Consider the following 20,735-nt stretch of genomic DNA (forward strand, 5'->3'; position numbering starts at 1 on the left):
ATTACACACCACCTGAGCTGAGGAATCTCATCAACAAGCAGGATGAAGATGTGCTGAGCTACGTGGTTGGCTTGGAGGTGGGGATCCGGGTGTGTGTGTGCTGTTGGTGCAAGGGTTGGGTGTTGGCGAGAGTGGATCACGGGGCTGGACGTTTGCTGGGAGGAAGCATGAGAATGTGACCGGGGGTGTGGAGAGAGGGGCGGCATGTGCCTCTGGGCACAGTGGGCTCACCGTGCTCCCCTTGGCAGGTCAAGGAGCTGAGCTGTGGCCAGGGACACTGCAGAATACGCTTTTGCTTCTGGCAGAACCCCTACTTCCGCAATGATGAGATCTGCAAGGATTACTGTCGCAGCGTGCGTGGTAGGCAAGGCCTAGATGGTGCAAGCGATTCGGTGGGTTTCCTGCCCAGCCATGGGTGCTTGTAGAGATCCCATTCCCGCAGGATACAGGGCTGTACGTTCCAGCGCGATCCAGTGGTTCTGTGACTGTGACGGTGAGCCACCCGCCTACAGCCCGGGCCCTGCCCACTCAGCTTCTTGGATTGGCTGAGGGACCATGCCTTCTCAGGCACCAACAGTGTTGCCTGGATGAGAGCACCCCTCATGTGCATCAGCTCACTCGACTCCAGAGCCTTTGCAAGCGTCAGGCAGGAGGCTATCAAATTCTCTGCAACCCTCAAATCCCAAGGAAAGTCACAGAGGCACCAACCCAGGGAGTTGTCTGGGTTGAATGTGACAGGAAGCTTGCCTTGCTGGGTCATGTGTCCATCTGGTGTGGTGCCTTGCCCGCAGCAGGGCATTTGTGCTTCCAGTGACCTCTACAGCCATCTGCAGCAGGACCCAGTAAAGCACGCAGTAGGAAAAATATGCCATGCCTCCCAGGAGGGCAGGATTCCTGAATGTGCTCTTAACACTGTTCCCACAGGGTGCCTTGTGGGAATGTGTTGGGGACATGTCACTTTTCCTCCCAGGTAACTAGTACTTGAGACTTTTCCCTTAATTAGCCACCTTTTCTCTACAGAGGGCTTTATCATGTATCTCACAATTTTACATTCTTGGTGGCACTTTGTACCCTTAAATAACAACATTATCCTTCAGTTTGTTTATTCGTGCACAACAATGTTTTTCAATATTGATAAGAACCCATCTCAATCAACCTATATTCTTATAAATATTGCATTCATATAAATTTTTGGGAAATTTTGTCTCTTCCCCTATCATTTGCTCATATGTTACCACTAATTCATCTCCTTCGTCTCTGAACAAACCAGTACTTGATGTGTTATACTTAATTCTTATACAATGATGTATGCTATGCATGATTGAAATTACTTCCAGGCATGCTAGCATTTTTCAATTCTCTTGTAACATTTTTAATAAGTTTACATTTCCCAAGTAAAGTTTTTAATAGGTTTACATTTTGGCCTCTTAAAATTTAGATTTACACTCTTGTAAGATGGTGTTTAGTATTTCATGTATTTCAAATCATGAAAAAATGTATATGAGAATTTCTACTGTCATTAAGAAGTGTTTTGAATCAATCAGGCACAGAAATCTTGCCAGGCACTGAAAAAACAGTAGTGCAATTAAGATTTCAAAAAAAAAAAAAAATAACCCCCCAAGGATTTTTATTTATGCTGGTATTGAAGACATCATTGCCTATATTAGGATATCAGCACACTTTGTACTCTTCTCCCGAACTGTGGGCTAGTTTGCAATCCCACCAACAGTGAATAATCCAACCATTCCACTCATGGTCATTACCTATACCAAATGAAATCAGGGCATGAAAGGCTTATTTGTAATCCCATGGAATTAGCAAATCAATTCATATGAGCTAAGACAGAGATCCCAGAAGTCCCTCAAGAGTTGACAGTATGAAAGTAATGGGGCTCTTATCCACTATGGAATATTTCACAGTCATTTGAAATAATGACATCTGGGACGGGTGCAGCAAAGAACAGGAGAATCCTTTGACTGTAGTGCTGGCATCCCATATGAGCAGGGGTCTAGTCCTGGCTGCTCCATTTCCAAAAGGGCTCTCTGATTTGGGGCTAGGAAGGCAGCAGAGCAAAGCCTGAGTGCTTGGGCCCAAGCCCCCATGCGGGAAACTTCTAAGAAGTTCCTGATTCCTGTATATTTGTATCAGTTCAGACCTGACTCTTGCATATGGTTACCAGTACAGTGCCCAAATGTGAGGAGGAGCATCACTAACCCCTTATTTGGAGCATTTTATCACAAGGCTTATGTTGTAGGAGCTGGACTCTACACAGAAGAACTCAAACATCCTTGCTTCCTCTTTTCTCTCTCCTTCCAATACAAAAGGGGTTTAGAAATACTTATTTCTGGAACTGCTATTTGAGGGCAGGGTTAACCCATCTCTACAATGGTCTTAGTTCAAAAACTGTACAGAATAGCAAATCCCAGGCTTGGAATAGGAATCTTGTGTGGACTTGATCTACATTACTTTTCCCAATCTGGCACAGAATCACTAAAACACACACAACATGCACGTCACAGAATTTATTGTATTAGGTTGGGTTAACACCACTATTCCCATCTTGCACTTGAGGTCTGTATCTTCCTTCAGTGTTGAGCCAGACATGGTTGTATATTCCATACCAGAGCTTTGAGTGTTTTTACACATCTCTAACAGATTCAATTCTAAATGAAAAGCTCTCTGAAACACACAAATTCATATGGACACATATAATCTCAGAACAACACTAAATGCGTATCAAAATGGAAAGGATCTGCATAGAAAGCTACCCCAACCTCACGTGTGACCCTTCATTAGTGCTCTCACAAGAGATTAAAATCTGTTTTCCCTTATTCCAGAGCAATTGCGAGTATTCACTGAAAGAATACATGGCCCAAGAAAACTAAACTAAAACGACATGTATCATTAAGACCTAAACTCCTAATGGGTCTAAGGGCCAAGACATAACCTAAACATTCAGGGATATTTCTGGAATCAGTGATCAAAGAAACTTAACGTGAAACAAAAATATAACATGCTGGCATGGAGCCGAAGATGGACTTGACATGGATGGCCAGGGAGATGTCTGTTAAAGTGAAGTGATGCTTCAAGCTTGTTTTGTGTCTGAGTGGGTGGCCACGAAGCATGCCAACGTGTGTGCACACACACAATCATGAACAATTTTGCATCATACTTCTCCCCAAATCTGCTTCACTCTGATACCAAGGCTGACCTGAGTTTTGTGAATCCCTTTTGTCTCCACTAAGCCTCAGGTACACCGTTTGGGAAATAAGGGACCATGTCCCTACACACAAGCTCTTACCCAAGGTGACAGGCTGCTCATCACCTTTCTCCATTCCATCTTCAGATACCTGAGTCCCAAGGTAATATGGCAGGGGTTTGAGCCAAATATCCTTGTAGATTATCTGTTAGGAAAAAGGAGAAATCAGCTCACTGTTAAGTTGCCCTGGAACTTACAACATGCACTTAGAACTTTCCCAGTGAGCACCCACCTCAGCAATCCTGCTAGAGTCTACGAAGTTGTGGTCCACAAACCAGTTGAAAATACTGACACTGTTGTTATACTCCATCCGCCTTGGAGCTTCACCCATATAATCCTGAAGCCACTTAATTGGAGAGGAACGATATGCTCTATACCCTATGGGAAGAGAAGAATGCAGGACAGGGCAGGATCACATCTCCAGTTACCCGTCACCCATGTCCAGTATCTAGTCTCTGAGAAACATCTCACCATTGAGGTTAGCTCGATATTCCTTAACAATCACTGTATTAGAGAAGTAGGGATTGCTGCGGAAGAACAACCTGATCTTGAAGCGCTTCCTGGGATGCTTGAGTTTGGCCACCTGTCAGGATAAGATGGAGCATGCTGAGTTTTCACTAATGAGTCCACTTTCAACTGTTCAAAACTACTTCTGCTACTCACAGTGCCTTTTGCATAGGACTAGTCTGAGGCTCAAGGAACTCACCTCTAGGTTGGTCATGCAGCTAAGAATGTCTTCATCCTTATCACAGATGATGGGTGAAATCTGGGAATGGTTCACAAACTACCTATCAAGGAACTTTCAGAAGAAAAACTGTGTGTGTTTGTATGTGTGTTTGTGTGTGTGTGTGTATGTGTGTGTACAAGAGAGCCAAAAGCAAGGGAAATATGGAAAGAACAGGCACTGCAAATGAGAAGCCATTTTTGTTGGGTGCTCCTTAACATATTGTTACGTAGATCTTAGGTCTTCCAAGACTTGTCCCAACATTTCTTTTTCACAACTCAGAAGAAATAAATGAATAGCAAGCATCACATCCTCAGACCTGTTTTACCATACAACACAATCATAAATATTGAACTTGGTTCCCATCATGTGGGACCAGAATTCAGACCTACACAATGCACAGCTGGGTTATTAATATTACTGGATCACAATGTGCTGTCTCAATGCATCCTCAAATAACAGCTCCTGCTGCATGTTAATCTTTAAATGGTGGACAGAGGGAGGGCCTCTGTCCTCAGCAGAGTGAGAGCCCTGATCTTTGTGAGCTAAGCATGAACTGCCACCGCACACTTTATACCTCTGTGTGCCACAGCTTCTTACTGGCAACCTGGCAGAAATGGCAAAGACAAGAGCCTCATTTCTCTGACAGGATCCATACAGAGCTGGTGTTTCCTTTGAGAGCCACCTCAGGCATCATATCTGTTGGCTGTAGTCTTCCAACCAGTTCTCAGGGACTGGGCTGGAGAATCAAACTGTTACCCTAAAGCCTCCAACACAGGGAAGACTGTGCTTCAAAGAACCTTCCTTCTAAGTTGGAAGAATAGCTTGACAATCGGTGGACTTATGCATTACAGTGTAGGTGGTAATTCAGTCAACATGCCCTGCAGTCCTCTCTGGAGTGTGTTTTAATGCCCTGTCGATGAAATTCATTTTCCTCACAACAGACACTTTCTCACAGTGGTGCATTGCCACGATGCTAACTCGGTAAACAGCTACACTCTCGACTGTGACCCGGCAGATAAAAGGATACAACTTTAGACCAGAAGTCAGGGATGTTCTGGATGATCATCCTTCTGCGTTCCATCAGGACCTTGCGTTTTTGCCTCAGCTTCTGCAGCAGCCTCTGCTTCAGCCTCTCACGGGCCCTGGTCGATGGATGTCTCCCAGGGCGCACTTGTAACTGGGGTGTCCCTGACCCAGGCGCCGGTGGGGCCAGCTGGTTCTCATGCCGCCTTTCCTGGTGTGCAACACAGACTGCTAGGAGCTCCTGCTCCTCCCTCTCCTCGACTGCTCGCCTCCCTCCAGCACGCTCCTCCCACCTCCTGCTCAGCCACTACCCCACCACTTCAAAGTATACAGCAGCCATGTTGCTACTGCTGTCGCCCAGCGGGGCCGGGCTGTCTCCCTCACCCACGGGCCTCACTTTCCTGGGGGGCCTCCTCAGAACGGACACGGAGCACCTTGTCACAGCAGTGGACACAAGCCGCCTGTCACCTGACGGCAGTGGTCACTGCGCAGGTCCTGGGGCCTTTCCCTCGAGGAGGATCCTTGTAGGGCCTATGTCCTAAAGCCCCTCTAGGCCCTTCCTTCCCGCCCCCCACCACCGCCATACTCCACCTCAGTGGACCCCGGGCCCGGGTGCGCAGCCGCTGCCATCCCGAACCAAGCCTGTGGACAAGGTCCCGACTTCTCCCTGCCTGAACACCGCCTGGGTCAGCCGAGGGCCCTCACTGTCTCCCGGAAGTGGCGATGTGCTAACACCAGGCGCATGCGCAGAGATCTCGGCGCTGACGCGGGGTGGGGCGACGCAGTGCGTGGAGTTGATCCCCGACCCGCCCCCAGCGTGCTGAGCTCTCCGGGGAAGTCCGGTGTGTGAGCAGGAAAGCAAGTGTGTCCACCTGAGCCGCGCCCGGGCTCCCCGTGCTCAGGGAGGGAGCCTTTCCGGGGTGTGCCCAGCTTGGCCTTTTACCAGGGATGCAGGCTGCGGGTGAAAGGGGCAGACAGCAGCCCTCCTGCCCTTCACGGGGCTGCCTGGGTTCAGCCCTGCTTGTGGGCGATGTTTCTGGTGCAGGCGTGCTGAGATAGCCGTTGTGGGTCAGCCAGAAGAAAAGCATGTGGAAGGACAGGCGCCCAGAGGGTCCTAACTTATGATTGCTCTGATGATGTGTCCTGTGTGGCTTTGGTGGGTCCCCTGCCCTTCCATACCGTTGGTTGCTAGATCCCCTGTCCTTAGGAATTCTATTCGGGCTTACTGGGCCTGTGGTGTAGACAAGCTCTTTGGCAATGTGGCATTTTTGCCACATTCCCGCCCTGGTCCTTATGTTGCAGGTAACTAAATGTTAGCACTGTTGGGAAGCTCGAGGCTTTCAGTCACAGCCTGTGGTGCCGTGATGTTGAAAGAACTTGCATTAGCTTGCTCACTTGCCTGTGCCACTGTCACGTGGCAACCTGGGTGTATAGGGAGTTAAAGGTCGGCATAAGTCCAGGGTCCATAGTCTGTTGTGTGGCTGGGAGGCTCGGGTGTAGTGTGAGGAACGGGGAAAGTAAAAATCCTTTTCGCCGACTTCTGGGGTATGTCATATATGGCGAAATCAGTGTTCCTCCACATAATTCTAGTTTATCTCTCTTGAGTGTGCAGGTTAGGTATGTGGAAGCAGGGCCACAGAGATCAAGGGTGAACAGTGTATACAAGTGCACACACATCAAGGAATACTCATGCATGAATCTGAGTGAGACAAAGACATCTCAACATGTTTTGTTTGTGCCTGGTCAGTTACACACCACGTGTGTAACAGGTACATGCTGGCAGAATGTGGGATTCTAGAGTTCGACCTGGGGCTCTCAACTGAAAGGCAGGCTCCAAGGTACTGGACCCTGTGGAGACAGTTTCCTACAGCATTAGAGAGAGGGTGGTGGTATTGGAGCAGGCGTGTCTCCAGGCGGACTCATAGGGGATGTCAGTGAGTGGGCCAAAATAGCAGCCATATTTTGGTTCTTGTATGCAGTTTCTCACTCCTGCTATTGTTTGGAAAGCAACCCAGGGTTTCAAATGTCAGGTGTTGACAGAGCGGGGTCACAGAACACATGTCCAGGGGCCAGTGCCCTAGCCTAAAACCTCACCTCGCATCCACGAGGAGCCCATCTGGCCACCAGTTTGCATTGTGTCTGTTCCATTTCACATCTAGCTCCTGTTTGTAGTATGGTTAAGAAGCCCAGGATAGACCAAAGCCTAGGGATCCTGCACCCATGTGGAAGAGTTAGAAGAGGTTCCAGGCTAGTGACATTCAGTCAGCTCAGCTGCAGCCATTGTGACCTCTTGGGCAGTGAATTGGCAGATGGGAGATCTTTCTCTGTCTCCCCTTGTTTCTTTAAATCTGCCTTTCCAGTAAAAAGAAATAAATCCTTAAAACAACAATCACGTGTCCACGTGAGTAGTGAGCATGCGGTTTGGGAGAAGCTCTTGATGAGTTGCAGACTATGCCCTGTGTTCTTTAGGACTTAGATGCATACCAGCTCTTTGAGATGTCCCGTCCAGCAGGACAGTCAACAGGGTCGCAACCAACCTCGGAGAGAATGGGGGGCAAGAGACATGAAGAATGGACAGCAAGACAGGTTCTCTGATCAGGCTGACTGATTTTGATTTTCACACACAAGGCTTTAAAATCTGCAAAACAGGATCTATGGGTGAGGGGAAGGAGGAAGCAGGGTCTGGGACATGATTTCACAGCTCTTTCTGGATAGTTATCTCTAAGAGCTCCTTATGCTCGCAAGAGGTGGGCATGGTTTCACAACTCTTTCTGGGTAGCTATTTCCCAAACCCACTTATGTTCTCAAGAGGATGCTGGCAGGTACGGCATGAGCCAACACCCTGTCATGAGCACCAAGGGTGGTCAGAGCAGTGTAGTTTGCTAGATGACTTGTAAACCGCAGGGTGTCTTAAAACTTGGTTTCTCTTGCACTTTGCTAGCTGGTACTTTCCACTGACCTAGATCTATACACAAACATGGCTTCAGTATGGCTATAATATATGGCTCCCACCCTTAAGAGAAAGCAGTAGTTAAGCAGCATGCAAGAAATGTGTTCAATAACATTAGGCCTTTCAAATGTAGGCCAGGGAAGGCAGTGGGTTGGTTTGTGTTTCCTTTCTGGCTAACAAGTGTTGGGTGTTACTAGAACTGAGAGAGCTGCCTGCTGAAGTGTATGTGGGAAGGAAAAACAGACCAGTTGTGATGCCTGAGAATGGGATAAGGGCCAGAGGAACACGGGGCAGTGGTAATGGTTCCCGTGGTTTGCAGACATGAGGGCAGTGATGAAATTTGCCTCTGGGTTGTTCCATGGGAAATATCAGGTCATCTGCACACATGACTAATTTGACTTCCTCTTTTCCTTTATTATGCCATGGATTTGTTTTCTTCTCCTCCCTGTCAGGGTGGCAAATGTTGGCATCCTTGGCTTGTTTCATATCTGAGAGGAGGCCGAGCTTTCCACTTGAGATAAGAATGGCAACTGGTTTTGATATGTATCCTTTATATTTTGAGTAGAGTTTCTTGTATCGAAATCTAAGTCAGGCTGCATCATAAAAGAAGTCTGGCAGAGTTCTGTTCTGCTGACTAGTTACCCATCTACCTTTACTGATGTTCTCTCTTACTTATTTGTCCCTCAGTAGGAGCAGGGTGTGAAAGTCACCCATTGTTACTCTCCTGGGATCTGTCTCTGCCTTTTTATTTATAACATGTTGCTGTGTGCTTCAGGATATCATCTTAGGTATGTGTATATACTGATTCTCCATCGCTGAGTTTTAAACAAAGCTGCTTTCCCCGTCATTATAGGACATCGTGTTAGTTCTTTTGTAGCTTTTCAGTCTCTGTGTTGCGTTGTGAAGACTTTTCTGTTGTGATCTTGTAGGGTTATGCAGTTTTTTAACACTCACCTGAATTTAATCCTCCGGTTAGTCCAATTAACGCATTCACATTCAAGATTTGTTGTAGTGAATTCTCAAGCTTGTGTTTATGTGGATACTTATTTTCCCCTTCACAACTAAAGGAAAAATTGCAATGGACATAACATTTTTGATATCTTTTTCTTCTAAGATCCTTATACACTGTATACATTCACACTGCATGCTGGCCTGATAGCATTCTTCTGACAGTATTGCTGTCAATCTAGGTTTCTTTTTTTTTTTTTTTTTTTACTTTATATGGACACAGCATTTCCCTCCTACTGCCTTTCATCATCTGCTTGTCTTAAGAGTTTGTGAATTTTACTGCTGTATGCTTTGAACGCAATTTTTTTTTTTTGATTTTGAGTGTTGTAATGATTTGAGCCTCTAGATCCACATGGCTCATTTTAGGATCATTTAATACCTGGTGAAATTTCCAGGATTTCATTGAGCAGGTTATCTAATGTTTTTCTTCTCCATCAGGATTGCTCTGTAACACAGTGCACATCAATTGGCATTTGCAATTTTCCCATAATATATTTTTAAAGATTTATCTGTTTTTATTGAAAAGTCAGATGTATGGAGAGGAGGAGGAGAAGAGAGAGGAAGATCTTCTGTCTACTGACTCATTCCCGAAGTGACCGCAAAGGCTGGAGCTGCTTGGGTCCTAAGGCAGTAGCCAGGAGCTTCTTTTGTATCTCCCATGTAGTCTCAGCATCCCAATGGTATTGGCAGTCCTTATCTGCTTTCCAAAGCCACTAACAGTGAGCTGGATGGGCAGCAGACTTTCCTGTGCCCATAGAAGTCTCTGTGTGTGCAAGGTGAGGACTTCAGCCTCTAAGTAGCATGATGAGCCCTTTTCCTGTATCTTCATGTGTGACATAGGTATTTCAAAATCTTTGTCCCCACTCTCAGACAGCAGCAATTAAGCAGCTTATTGTGAACCAGCTAAAAATAATTTTAGGCCTTTCAAATGTGGACCTATTACAGCTGCCCCCCACCCATTTTATCTTTTTCACTTTCTGGCTAGTAAGTGTTGGATGTTAGTAGAACTGTGAGAGGTGCCTCTGGGATGTGGGTGGGAAACAGGAGCTGGCTAATATTGCTGTGATGATAGTGGGCTGAGAATGGGATCATGTGACCAAGCAACACGTGGCAGTGGCAAAAGTTCCTATGGTGGGCAGACATGAGGGCAGTGCTGAAATTTGCCTCTTTAGGTTTTCCCATTAACAGCAACATGTCCTCTGCACACATGAATAACTAGACTGCCTCTCTTGCTCTATTGTGCCAGCTACTTCTTTCTTTCTCCTCCCTGTAAGTGTGGCAGAAGTAGATATCCTTGGCTTGTTTTAGATCTAAGAGGAATTTCAGCGTCTGACAATGTAGTCTGATAAGACTGTTGATTAGATATATGTCCTTCGCAATTTTGAGAACAGTTCCTCTACACCTAATTAGTAAAGTTTTGTTTATTTGTTTATGATGATGGATTTTGAGTCCTAATGATGTGTCTATGTTCAGGTAGCCATCCAATTTTTTTTCTTCATCCTATAGATACTATTGTTACATTCATTGATATACATAAGGTGATATGTATCTGTATTTGTTAGATGAATTTTTTTAATATATTTATTATTTAACTTCAGTAATTACATTGTATTATGTGACACAATTACATAGATACTTGGTATTGCCTGTCATTTATGATTATTAAGGTTTTGGTTTGATTCTCTAGTATCTGCCTCACAGTCTTTTGTTTTCTTTTTTTCTTTTTTTTGCATGCTTAGTAGAGATATGGGCGATAGGTGTTTTCTTTTCTGTTTAAGTCACTCTGTTAAGTTTTGGGTTAAAGTATTACTACTCTCATAAAAGAATGTGGCAGAGTTCTGTTTGCTGACTCTATGCCAGTATCTTAACTGATATTCTTTCTTAATTATCTGACTTGATAGGAACAGGTTATGAAAGTCATCCACTGTTACTCTGTTGCTAACATTTTGCTTTGCAGCTCTGCATATTTTATTGGATGTATCTATATTTGATTTCTATACCTAGTTTCTAATGCAAGGGTTTTTTCTCCATATATAATACTATTTTTAGCTATTTTTGTAGTTTCTTTTCATGTAAAAATGGCAATTTATTTTTATTTATTATGCTGGATGATTTTTTATATATTTTTATCACATAGCTTCATAGGCTCTGGGATTTCTCCTGCCCCCTCCCCAAATACTCCCCCATATGGAATTCCTCCATAGTGTTACAGTAGTATATTTCATAGCCTGTCATGTTTCCTTCATTGTGGGCATGGACCATGCGGAGAGTCCAGCTTCTTATTGTCCAGATAAATTCAGTAGTTTCAGTGGGAGACAATCCTTGGTCTGAAAGTAGAGCTGGCAGAATATCATCCCCTCCAGTGAGATGTCACTACTACACAACTTCAACAACAAGAAGAAGCATCGCAATTAACAACATCATGAAGTTAAATAACATGGTATTGAGTGACCAATATGTTAGAAAATGCAGGTTCTTAACCACATCCTCTAACTAATTCCTTGGCATCTCAATTTTAGTATCAACACAACCGGCTGCTATAGCCTTTTTTTTTTTTCTCCTAAGCTAACACGTTTTTGAGTTTAACCAAAATCGGAGTGGCACAGGAACACTGAAAGGATCAACGTTAACACCCATCATATATATAACAACTGAGTACAAACTTAACATGAACGTTTCTGTGCAGTTACATCTTGTTTAGCATTAACAGTCATAAATTGATAAATTCTTTTCATGAGACAATTAAACCACAATTTTAACTTTGCAGCATATAGTGATTAAGCATGGTTTTACAGAACTTTGCATTTTAACAATTGAAGGATAGGAAAGTTTTAGGCAGGAGAGCAGGGAAATCCCAAACAACCCAGTGAGTGAGGAAGAATTTAACTCTACATCCTGCCTGGTAAAATCGAGGAGGAGCAAATAGGGAGCCTGACCAGTAAGTACAGGCTGAGCAATTATAGGTTAGTTGGCCTTTTCCTTGGCTGTTCCAGACTTTCTATATCAGTGTCTCTCTCTGTCTATCTGAACAGCCAAATGGGAAGCCTGGCCAGTAAGGTACAAGCTGAGTGATTATCAGCTAGCTGACCTTTGCTAGTCTCTGTCTATCTGAACTAATTTGGGGGCTCACAAGCAACCCTGATGGTCGGTGTAAGAGAGGGCTGGTAGCCAAGGCTGGAACTGGATAAGGACCTGAGAAAGCCCCTCTGCTAATGCAGAAGGAAATTTACAATCTTTCCTCTCTCTGGGTGCCACCTGGTTCTCCTGGCTGTAGTTCCAATGTCACCAGACCATATGAGAGTGTTTGGGGCTGCTACCATCCCGTGTGGGAAATCCCATAGGAAATGACTGACCTCAGAGTTCTCAGCCTGCAAGGGCATTCATATTCCTTGTGATCTCCTAAGCAGCTGGGATGCGGTTCTCGGTGTCCATACTGACAATCCTCGATGGAGTATCCATTGCTTCTGTGGCAAAAGCACTTGGGAGGCCTCCGGGAGTCTCCGGGACTAGGATACAGACCTCCTCTTATCCTCCTGTTCCACCCTGAGATCCGCTCCTGCTCTGTGCAGGCAAGTTCCTTCTAAGAGGGTGCCAGGTTTGTTCTTGGATCCCACCACAAATGCCTATGGTTTTTCTAATGTCTAAGGCTCTTAAGAATTTGTTATCTATAAATAATAAGTTACACTTACAGTCTTCCTCAAACATTCTAAGAAGGTGGAGAATTTCTCTGTGCTCCTGACCTGTAGTGGAACAAGAGGAGTATTAAACAAATTTAGTTGCTCAGTTCTTAGAGGCAGTTCCACTGGGGTTCCATCTTCTCTAGGGGCAGCATTGTATTCAAAGGAGCTGCTGCACTTCTGAGGCCAGATGAACCACAGGGAAACCCAGAGTTTTGAGGATCCATCAGGAAATCCTAGGGGCAAGAGCATAGCCTTTCCCATGGATTATCGTGTTCCAGAATATCAATCATTCAGGTATTTTATCAAATACACCATGAGATCAGGGACAGTTGTGCTTGGTGTGCCAATCTTTTAAAATCCCCCATATCACCCAGTGTTGGGAGGGGTCTGGCCTCTTCCTCCTCCATGTTTTTTTTCTATGCTCTTGTGGATTGTGCTGCTGCAAATATAGGATTACACATCCCCATCTCATGTGCAGATTTCATTTCGATTGCGTCTATTCCTAGCAGCAGCATAGCTGGGTCATATGGCAGATTTATTTGCAGTTCTCCAAGCACTCTATATCCGGGTTTCTAGAATGGTTGTATTAGCCTACACTCCCACCAGCAGTGAAGCAGGGTGCCTTTCTCCCCACTTCCACACCAGCAGGTGTTGTTCCTTGAGTTCTGAATGTAAGCAAGTCTCACTGGAGTTACTTGGTCCCTCAACGTGTTTTTCATTTGTATCTCTCTGATTGCTAGGGAGCCTGAGCATCTTTTCATAGGTCTATTAGCCCTGTGAATCTGGCCTTTGGAAAATTGTCTGCTCATTTCCTTTGCCCATTTTGCTATACGTTTTCTTTCTGTTTGTTTGTTTGTTTTTCTGTCGCTCGGTTTTTGAAACTCTTTGTGAATCTATCACTTGTGTAGTGTGAAATACTCTTGTCTCATTCTGTTGGTTTCTTCTTGGTTGTGCTGATTGTTTCCTTTGCAGTGCAGAAGCTTTTTAGTTTGTTCATTTTGGCTTTGGTTGTCTTTGCTTTTGGCATTTTTTTCTAAGAAATTTTTCCCTGTTTCTATATCTTGGAGTGTGCTTCCTATGTTTTCCTTTAATAGTCTGATGGTTTCTGGGTGTGGATTTAGGTCCTTAATCCATCTAGAGCTAATTTTCATGTAATGTGGAAAGTGTGGGTCTTGCTTCTTAATTCTGCAAACTGCTATCCAGTTGTCCTAACGGCATTTTTTGAAGAGAGCAGGATTTTCGCCTGGATTGTTTTCAGTTTTCTTGTCAAAGGTTAGTTGACTACGCATGTGTGGATGCCTTCTGTCCTGTTCCACTGATCTTCTTCTCTGTTTCTGTAGCAGCACCAGACTGTTTTGATACACACTGCTTTGTAGTATGTCTTGAGGTCTGGAATTGTGATTCCTCCAGCTTGATTTCTATTTTTCAGGATAGCTTTCGCTATCCGTGGTCTTTTGTGATTCCTGAGAGACTTTTGTATCTTCTCTTCTATTTCTGAGAAGAATATTGTTGAGATTTTGCTTGGGATTTTGTTGAATCTGTATATTGCTTTTGGTAATGTGATCACTTTGATGATGTTGATCCTGCTAATCCAGGAACATGGTATGGTTCTCCATTTTTCAAGGTCTTCTTCTATTTCCTTTTTTAATGTTTTATTGTTTTCCTCATAGAGGCCTTCCACATATTTAGTTAACCTAATTCCTAGGTATTTGAGATCCCTCTCCTCTATTAAAGGGGGCTGTACTTTCAAATTCCTTCTCATCCTTGGAATGTTTTGTGTATACGAGTGCCATCAATTTGTGTTCATTAATTTTTTTTATCCTGTTACTCTGCCAAAGTCTCTTATGAGTTCTAATAGTCTCTTGACTGAGTCTTTTGGGTCTCCTATGTAGAGAATCATGTCATCTGCAAATAGAGACCATTTCCTTTCCTCTTTTCCAATTTGGATTCCTTTAATTCTTTTTTTCTTGCCTAATATCTCTGGCAAGGACTTCCAATACTATATTGAAGGGTAGTAGTGACAGTGGACATCCCTGTTTAATTCCAGATTTTAGTGGGAAGGCTTCCAATCTTTTTTTCCATTTAGTATGATGCTTGCATTGGGAGTTTCATAAATTGCTTTGATTGTGTTATAGAATGTTCCTTCTGTGCCTGTCTTGCTTAGGGTTTTCAGCATGAAGTCGTGTTGGATTTTATCAAATGCCTTCTCTGCATCTATTGAGAGCATCATATGATGAAAACAAAAGTGTATTCTTGATCTGTAGGATGAAAGGTTCAATAGATATCAACTAAGTCCATTTGCTCCAGAGTTTGGGTGAGTTCTGTGGTTTCTTTGCTGAGTTTCTGTTTCTGTGATCTGTCCACTGATGTTATAGGGGTATTATGGTCACCCACTATGATTGTATTGGAGTCTGTTCCTCCGTTTAAGTCTCTTAATGCTTGTTTCACATTATTAAATGCCTTGGCATTTGGTGCATATATATTATGGTGATCTCTTTTTGTTGAATGGGTCCCTTGATCGTTAGATGGTATCCGTCTCCATCTCTTTTAATGTTTTTCACATCAATGTGAAAGGCTACCCCTGCACGTGTTTCCTTACCATTCACTTGGAATATCTCTTCCCATCCTTCAACTTTCAGTTTCCTCTGATCTTTGTTAGTGAGCTGTGTCTCCTGTAAGCAGCAGATAGATGGGCTTTGCTTTTTGACCCATTCCTCTAATCTCTGGCATTTGATTGATGAATGTAAACCATTTACATTCAATGTTAATATGGATAGGTGGCAATTTGGTTCTGTCATCTTAGTAATGTGTTGTTCTTTGGTTGAGTCTTCTGTTGGCCTTTTCAGTGGGATGTTCTCCACATTTGCCTTTGGTTTTGGTAGCTGCTATTCCTTTCCTCGTTCACTAGAACATCCTTGGGTATTAGCTGTAGGGCTGGTTTGGAGGACACGGGTTCTTGGAGTTTTCCATATTGTGGAAGAATTTTATTTCATTTTCAAAGACAAAGGAGAGCTTTGCAGGATACATTATTCTGAGCTGAAACCTTTTCCTGTTTAGAGCCTGGAATGTTTCACTCCATTCTCTCCTGGTCTGCAGTGTTTCCTCTGAGATGTCAGCTGTGAGTTTGATTGGGGCTCCTCTATAATTCACTTGATTTTTTTTTCACGTGCACATTTAAGGATTTTTTCCTTGTGTTCAACTGAGCAGAGCTTGATTAGCATGTGCCTTGGTGAAGGTCGCTTTTGTCGACCCCATTGGGAGTCATGTGCCCCTCCTGGATGTTGTTTCCCAACTCTTGCCCTAGATTAGGAAAGTTTTGTGTATCATTTCGTTGAAAGCACCTTAAATCCTAGTTACTCTTTCTGCACCTTTTGGAGCTCCCAGAATTCTTATGTTGGGCCTTTTGATTGTATCTTTTATTTCCTGGATATATATCTATATTATATACAGATATATATAGATACATATTTTTTAGCTTGGCCTAGTTCTGCTTCCGTCTTTTTGCTTATTTCCACCTGGTGACAGGAAATATCTTTGAATTCTGATATTCTTTCTCCTGCTTCATTCATTCTATTTTTCATACTCTCCACAGTACTTTTAATTTGCTCCACTGTATTTGTAACTTCTGAAACGTCAGCTTTTATTAGATTCATTTCCTGTGTAACAAACAGATTCTTTACATTCTTTGAATTCTTGTGTTGTGTGCTTCTCACTGTTGGTCAGAAACCTTATACTAAATAAGCTTTATAGTAAATAGCCATATAAGAAATTTTCAGAATTCTGTGTCCCCATGTTTTTCAATGTCTTCCTCAGTTAACTCTGAGGTTGTTAAAGACTTTTGTTCCTCTTCCAGGGAGTCTTCGGTAACACTCATTGTGCCTCTGTCTCTTCTTTTAAGTTTTGACATTGCAATCCTGTTTGGTATATTTTTCTCCTTAGTGCAGTTTTTTGTAACATTTATTTACTTTTATTACAAAGTCAGATATACAGAGAGCAGAGACAGAGAGGAAGATCTTCCGTCCGATGATTCACTCCCCAAGTGAGCCGCAACGGCCGGTGCTGTGCCGATGCAAAGCTGGGAACCTGGAACCTCCTCCAGGTCTCCCACGCGGGTGCAGGGTCCCAAAGCTTTGGGCTGTCCGCGACTGCCTTCCCAGGTACAAGCAGGGAGCAGGATGGGAAGTGGAGCTGCCGGGACTAGAACCAGCGCCCATATGGGATCCCGGGGCGTTCAAGGCGAGGACTTTATCCACTAGGCCACGCCGCTGGGCCCCCTTAGTGCAGTTTTCTAAGATGTGTTATCTACAGATCTAGAAGTCAATTTTTTTGTTTATTTGTTTGATCAGATTCCTGGGTTATAAAACACCAACTGTCCCAGATAACTGGTTTATCACCAGCACTGGTCTGGAGCACTGCCAGAGAGCCAGAGCTGTTAGCTTTCCCATCTGGGACCCAGATCCTGCAGGATGTGAAACTGGTGCTGTCCTCTCTGTGGAATCAGCCAGGTGTGACTAGCTGGAAACGTACCCATTCCGGTGTTTGATCCCTCTGCTGTTAGCTCCGATCCACCGCCAGTCTGCCCTGCTGAGTCTGCAGCTCCTTTTCCGTTCGATGCTGAGCCATAGTATTTGGCAGGATTGGCCAGTCCCAGCCTGTCTTCACCTCCCGAGCGCCCCGTGCGAACCCAAGCTCCCACCTGGCTACTGCAAGGGCTGATCTGTGGCTGCCTCTGGATCCCTGGTTGTCACTGGAGTCCGGATCACAGCTCACAGGTGGCTGCTGGGTTTTCTGTTCCCTGTAACACCGTTCTGCCACCGTAACCTCTTCCCTGTTTCCAGGCGTTCTCCAGGTATCTGCTTGTTGACTTCCTGACCCCTAACTCTTTCTGGAATCTTCTCTCTGTGCTTTACCCTATCCAAAATTTTTCTGTCATCTCAAACATTGAGTTTCTGTCTTTTTGTGTGCTTGTTTTTTGGTGGTATCTTTGAGGGTTGTGGTGGTTTTATCCGTTCAGCTGAATTCAGGTTTCTGGTTGGTGATTTTAATCCATTTTCATTCACAATTACCATCAATAAGAAGTAATACTTGCATTTTGCTTGATGACATTTTAATCCACTGACGTGACAATCTGTCACTCACTCCTACTGAGGTATCGTTTTTCAGTTGTTTTCTTCTTCTTCCTCTTCCTCCTCTGTCTGTTCTCCTATTTGGCCCTTCTTATTCAGCTCAAACGTCATTTTCTTTTATCATTTTCCTCTGTGTGTGATTTTCTCATTTATGTGCCCCTCTGTATTCTCTTGTAACTCACTGAGTTTATTAACACTCGCTATTTTGAATCATGTAACTGTCATTTCATAGAGATGTGATATTTTGGAGTTCTTGTTCAACCAAATTCCTATTTGCTTCATGTGTCCTCATCCTGGTCTGCTCATCTGATCTCCATGCCCATTCTTGTATAGAAAGTTGGTTTTATGGTTCATGAGTTTATGGTTGAGCTGCAATGCAGGGTCTCCAGAAGCATGTTGCCTTGCAAGAAGAATTCCCTTATAATTTCCTGTTTTGTTCTAGGATCTGTTCTGAGAAGCCTTTGGTCACACTTACATCTTTCTAGGCTTCCCTGAAGCTTTCCTCTGGCACATTAGGGGTATCAGGTCATAGATTTAGATTCCTGCTCTGTAGGGTTAAGGTAATTATCTCCTTTTCTAGTTTGCACTCACAATCTCATTTACACATCATGCTTTGCTCAAAAGTCTGATTTTCTTTATTTGTTTGTTTGTTTCTCCCTGGACTGATTTCAGTATGTTTGTAACTATTAGTTGGCTGCTACATAATGTTTTTTGGTGTTCTTTTCTGTAGTCCATTCTTTTTTTGTGAATCCTGATGTGTGTCTTTGTGCCAATTCCATGGAGTTTTGATAACCACTACTTGTCAACATATCATGAAGTCTGGTGTTATGTCTCCACTAAATTTTCACTGTGTAAGAACCAGAATGGTTTTGTTCTCAGTGTGGTGTCTTCCATATGTGCTGAAGTGATATGTATTTCTTCTGATAAAGGCCATGAGAAGAAAGCGATTTGAGCGTGCACGGTGTCCTAATGTCTAAAGGCCTTGCCTTGCTTGCACCTGGAAACCATGGACACCGGCTCCTGTCCTGGCTGCTGCAGTTCAAATTAGTTCCCCGCTCATGGGCTGGGAAAGCTATAGAGGATGGCACAAAGCCTTGGGTCCCTGAACTGTTTGGGGAGCAGAAGAAAGCTCCTGGCTGTTGTGTTGGGATCAGCTCACCTCTGCCCATTGCAGCCACTTGGGGAGTGAACCAGTGGATGGATGATCTTTGTCTTTCTATCTCCTTCTCTCTATTGATCTATCATTCCAGGATAAATAGTTAAATCTTTTCCAAGAAGAAAGAAATAAAAGATTCAGGCAGCTTGCGATGGAAGCAGAAGGATGTGACGTGGGAGCCTCCCCAAGTGATACCACTTGACAAAGTCTGCAATTAGCAAACACAAGCCCTGTGACAGAGCCCAGGATGGAAAGTGTCAAGAGTGTTTGGAAGTGGACATCACTGAGAGAACAAACTGAAAGAGTCTGTATGCCTGGAACTTCATGCTGAATCTCTCCATCCTGCTGTGCTGTGGTAATCCCGTGTTGTCCGTGAAGACATGTAGGCACTAATGGGGACAAATGTTTCTCTGAGAATAAAAACTGCTTGGCGAGCCAAGAGGTGTTCTTTCCTTCAGTTGCTGGGAGAGTTCCCTGAGGCTACCCTCATTGAATCTGCTCTTCTCTCTATGTAATTTTGTCTCGCAAGTATGCTCTGAGCTCCCTTCACAAGTACTCAATGCCATGCGATTTTGGCCTGGGGAGTTTTCAAGGTGGAAGCATGCCATGAGTAGTTCAACTGAGGTCATACTGAATCTGTAGCTTGCTCTTGGGAGCAAAGACATCTTAATCCATACAACAAATATACAAAGCAGGCCTTTTTCATTTGTAAATTGGATGGAGCTCACAAGTTCTTTCTCTGGCATAGTGCCATTTGTGTATACAAAGTTTACTGACTTTTGTGATCTCTGGTAGTAGTCTGTTATTAGTGTATATTCTCTTGTGTGGACAAATCTTTACTTACTTTTATGGGATAATTTACTACTTATAAATTACATAAAGTTTCCTGTTTGCTCTGGTAGTAGTCTCCTGTTTGTGTAGGTAACTGTTTCATGTGCCTCCAGTGCTCTCCTGACTTCCTCTTTTGCATTGTGTAATCATCCATATTTCTATATCTTCTAGAATGTCTCTGGTTAAAACATCCAGGATATATTTAATGGCAGGACTAAGAATGTACATTTTTATCGGTTCAGTATCCTAGTGTTAAGTCCCTAGAAACTTTGCCACATTCAATATGGTGCTGGGCTGTGAGTGCTAAATGTATGCCTTTAACCTTTTGAGAACTATTCCTCATTACAGACTTTGCTTTAGATTTTGAACATGAATACAGGTTATTCCTATCTTTTTTTTAAGAAAAAAGATTTATGTATTTTTATTGTAAAGGCCAATATACCTAGAGGAGCAGAGACACAGGGGAAGCTCTTCTGTCCAATGAGTCACACCCCAAGTGGCCACAATGGCTGGAGTTGAGCCAATCTGAAGCTAGGAGCCAGGAGCTTCTGCCTGGCCTCCCATGCCGATGCAGAGTCCCATGGCTTTGGGCCATGCTCATCTGCTTTTGCAGGCCACAGGCAGGGAGCTGGATGGGAAGCAGGGCCGCCAGGATTAGGAACAGCAGCCATATGGGATCCCATCATTCTCAAAGCAAGGACTTTAACCACCACACTATCACGTCAGGACTGCAGGTTGTATCTTTAAGAAATGCTTTTTCTGGGCCTAGCAGTGTGGCCTAGCGGCTAAAATCCTCACCTTGAACGCCCCGGGATCCCATATGGGTGCCGGTTCTAATCCCAGCAGCTCCACTTCCCAGCCAGCTCCCAGCTTGTGGCCTGGGAAGGCAGTCGAGGACGGCCCAAAGCTTTGGGACCCTGCACCCACATGGGAGACCTGGAAGAGGTTCCAGGTTCCTGGCTTCGGATGTGCACA

The 20,735-nt window shown here is 44.1% G+C and overlaps 1 protein-coding gene and 2 long non-coding RNA genes across 3 annotated transcripts; 1 reads left to right on the top strand and 2 right to left on the bottom strand.

The window, feature by feature from the left end:
* Positions 1–519, top strand: LOC131478746 (uncharacterized). Its single transcript, XR_009244607.1, has 3 exons — positions 1–77; positions 249–360; positions 443–519. It is a non-coding gene; the product is annotated as an uncharacterized LOC131478746 (long non-coding RNA).
* Positions 520–3,149: 2,630 nt separating this feature from the next.
* Positions 3,150–3,759, bottom strand: LOC131478721 (testis-specific Y-encoded protein 2-like). The gene is made up of 3 exons (XM_058659296.1): positions 3,731–3,759; positions 3,492–3,637; positions 3,150–3,404 (listed from the first exon to the last, which is right to left on the bottom strand). Exons 2-3 carry the CDS (start codon positions 3,588–3,590, stop codon positions 3,150–3,152), a joined length of 354 nt encoding a protein of 117 aa, XP_058515279.1. The 5' UTR covers positions 3,591–3,637; positions 3,731–3,759.
* A 13-nt stretch (positions 3,760–3,772) lies between these two features.
* On the bottom strand, positions 3,773–5,176 carry LOC131478798 (uncharacterized). Its single transcript, XR_009244612.1, has 3 exons — positions 5,014–5,176; positions 3,966–4,043; positions 3,773–3,842 (listed from the first exon to the last, which is right to left on the bottom strand). It is a non-coding gene; the product is annotated as an uncharacterized LOC131478798 (long non-coding RNA).
* Positions 5,177–20,735: the final 15,559 nt, after the last annotated feature.

The sequence above is a fragment of the Ochotona princeps genome, chromosome Y (genome assembly GCF_030435755.1).
Source record: "Ochotona princeps isolate mOchPri1 chromosome Y, mOchPri1.hap1, whole genome shotgun sequence".
In the NCBI taxonomy this organism is placed as follows: Eukaryota; Metazoa; Chordata; class Mammalia; order Lagomorpha; family Ochotonidae; genus Ochotona; species Ochotona princeps.

Bases quoted from the DNA above. Each gene is read 5' to 3' on its own strand.
- LOC131478721 (XM_058659296.1), bottom strand. From the start codon at position 3,590: ATGGGTGAAGCTCCAAGGCGGATGGAGTATAACAACAGTGTCAGTATT. The intron at 3,405-3,491 runs GTGGGTGCTCAC...TTTTCCTAACAG, and splicing joins ACTCTAGCAGGATTGCTGAG to ATAATCTACAAGGATATTTG.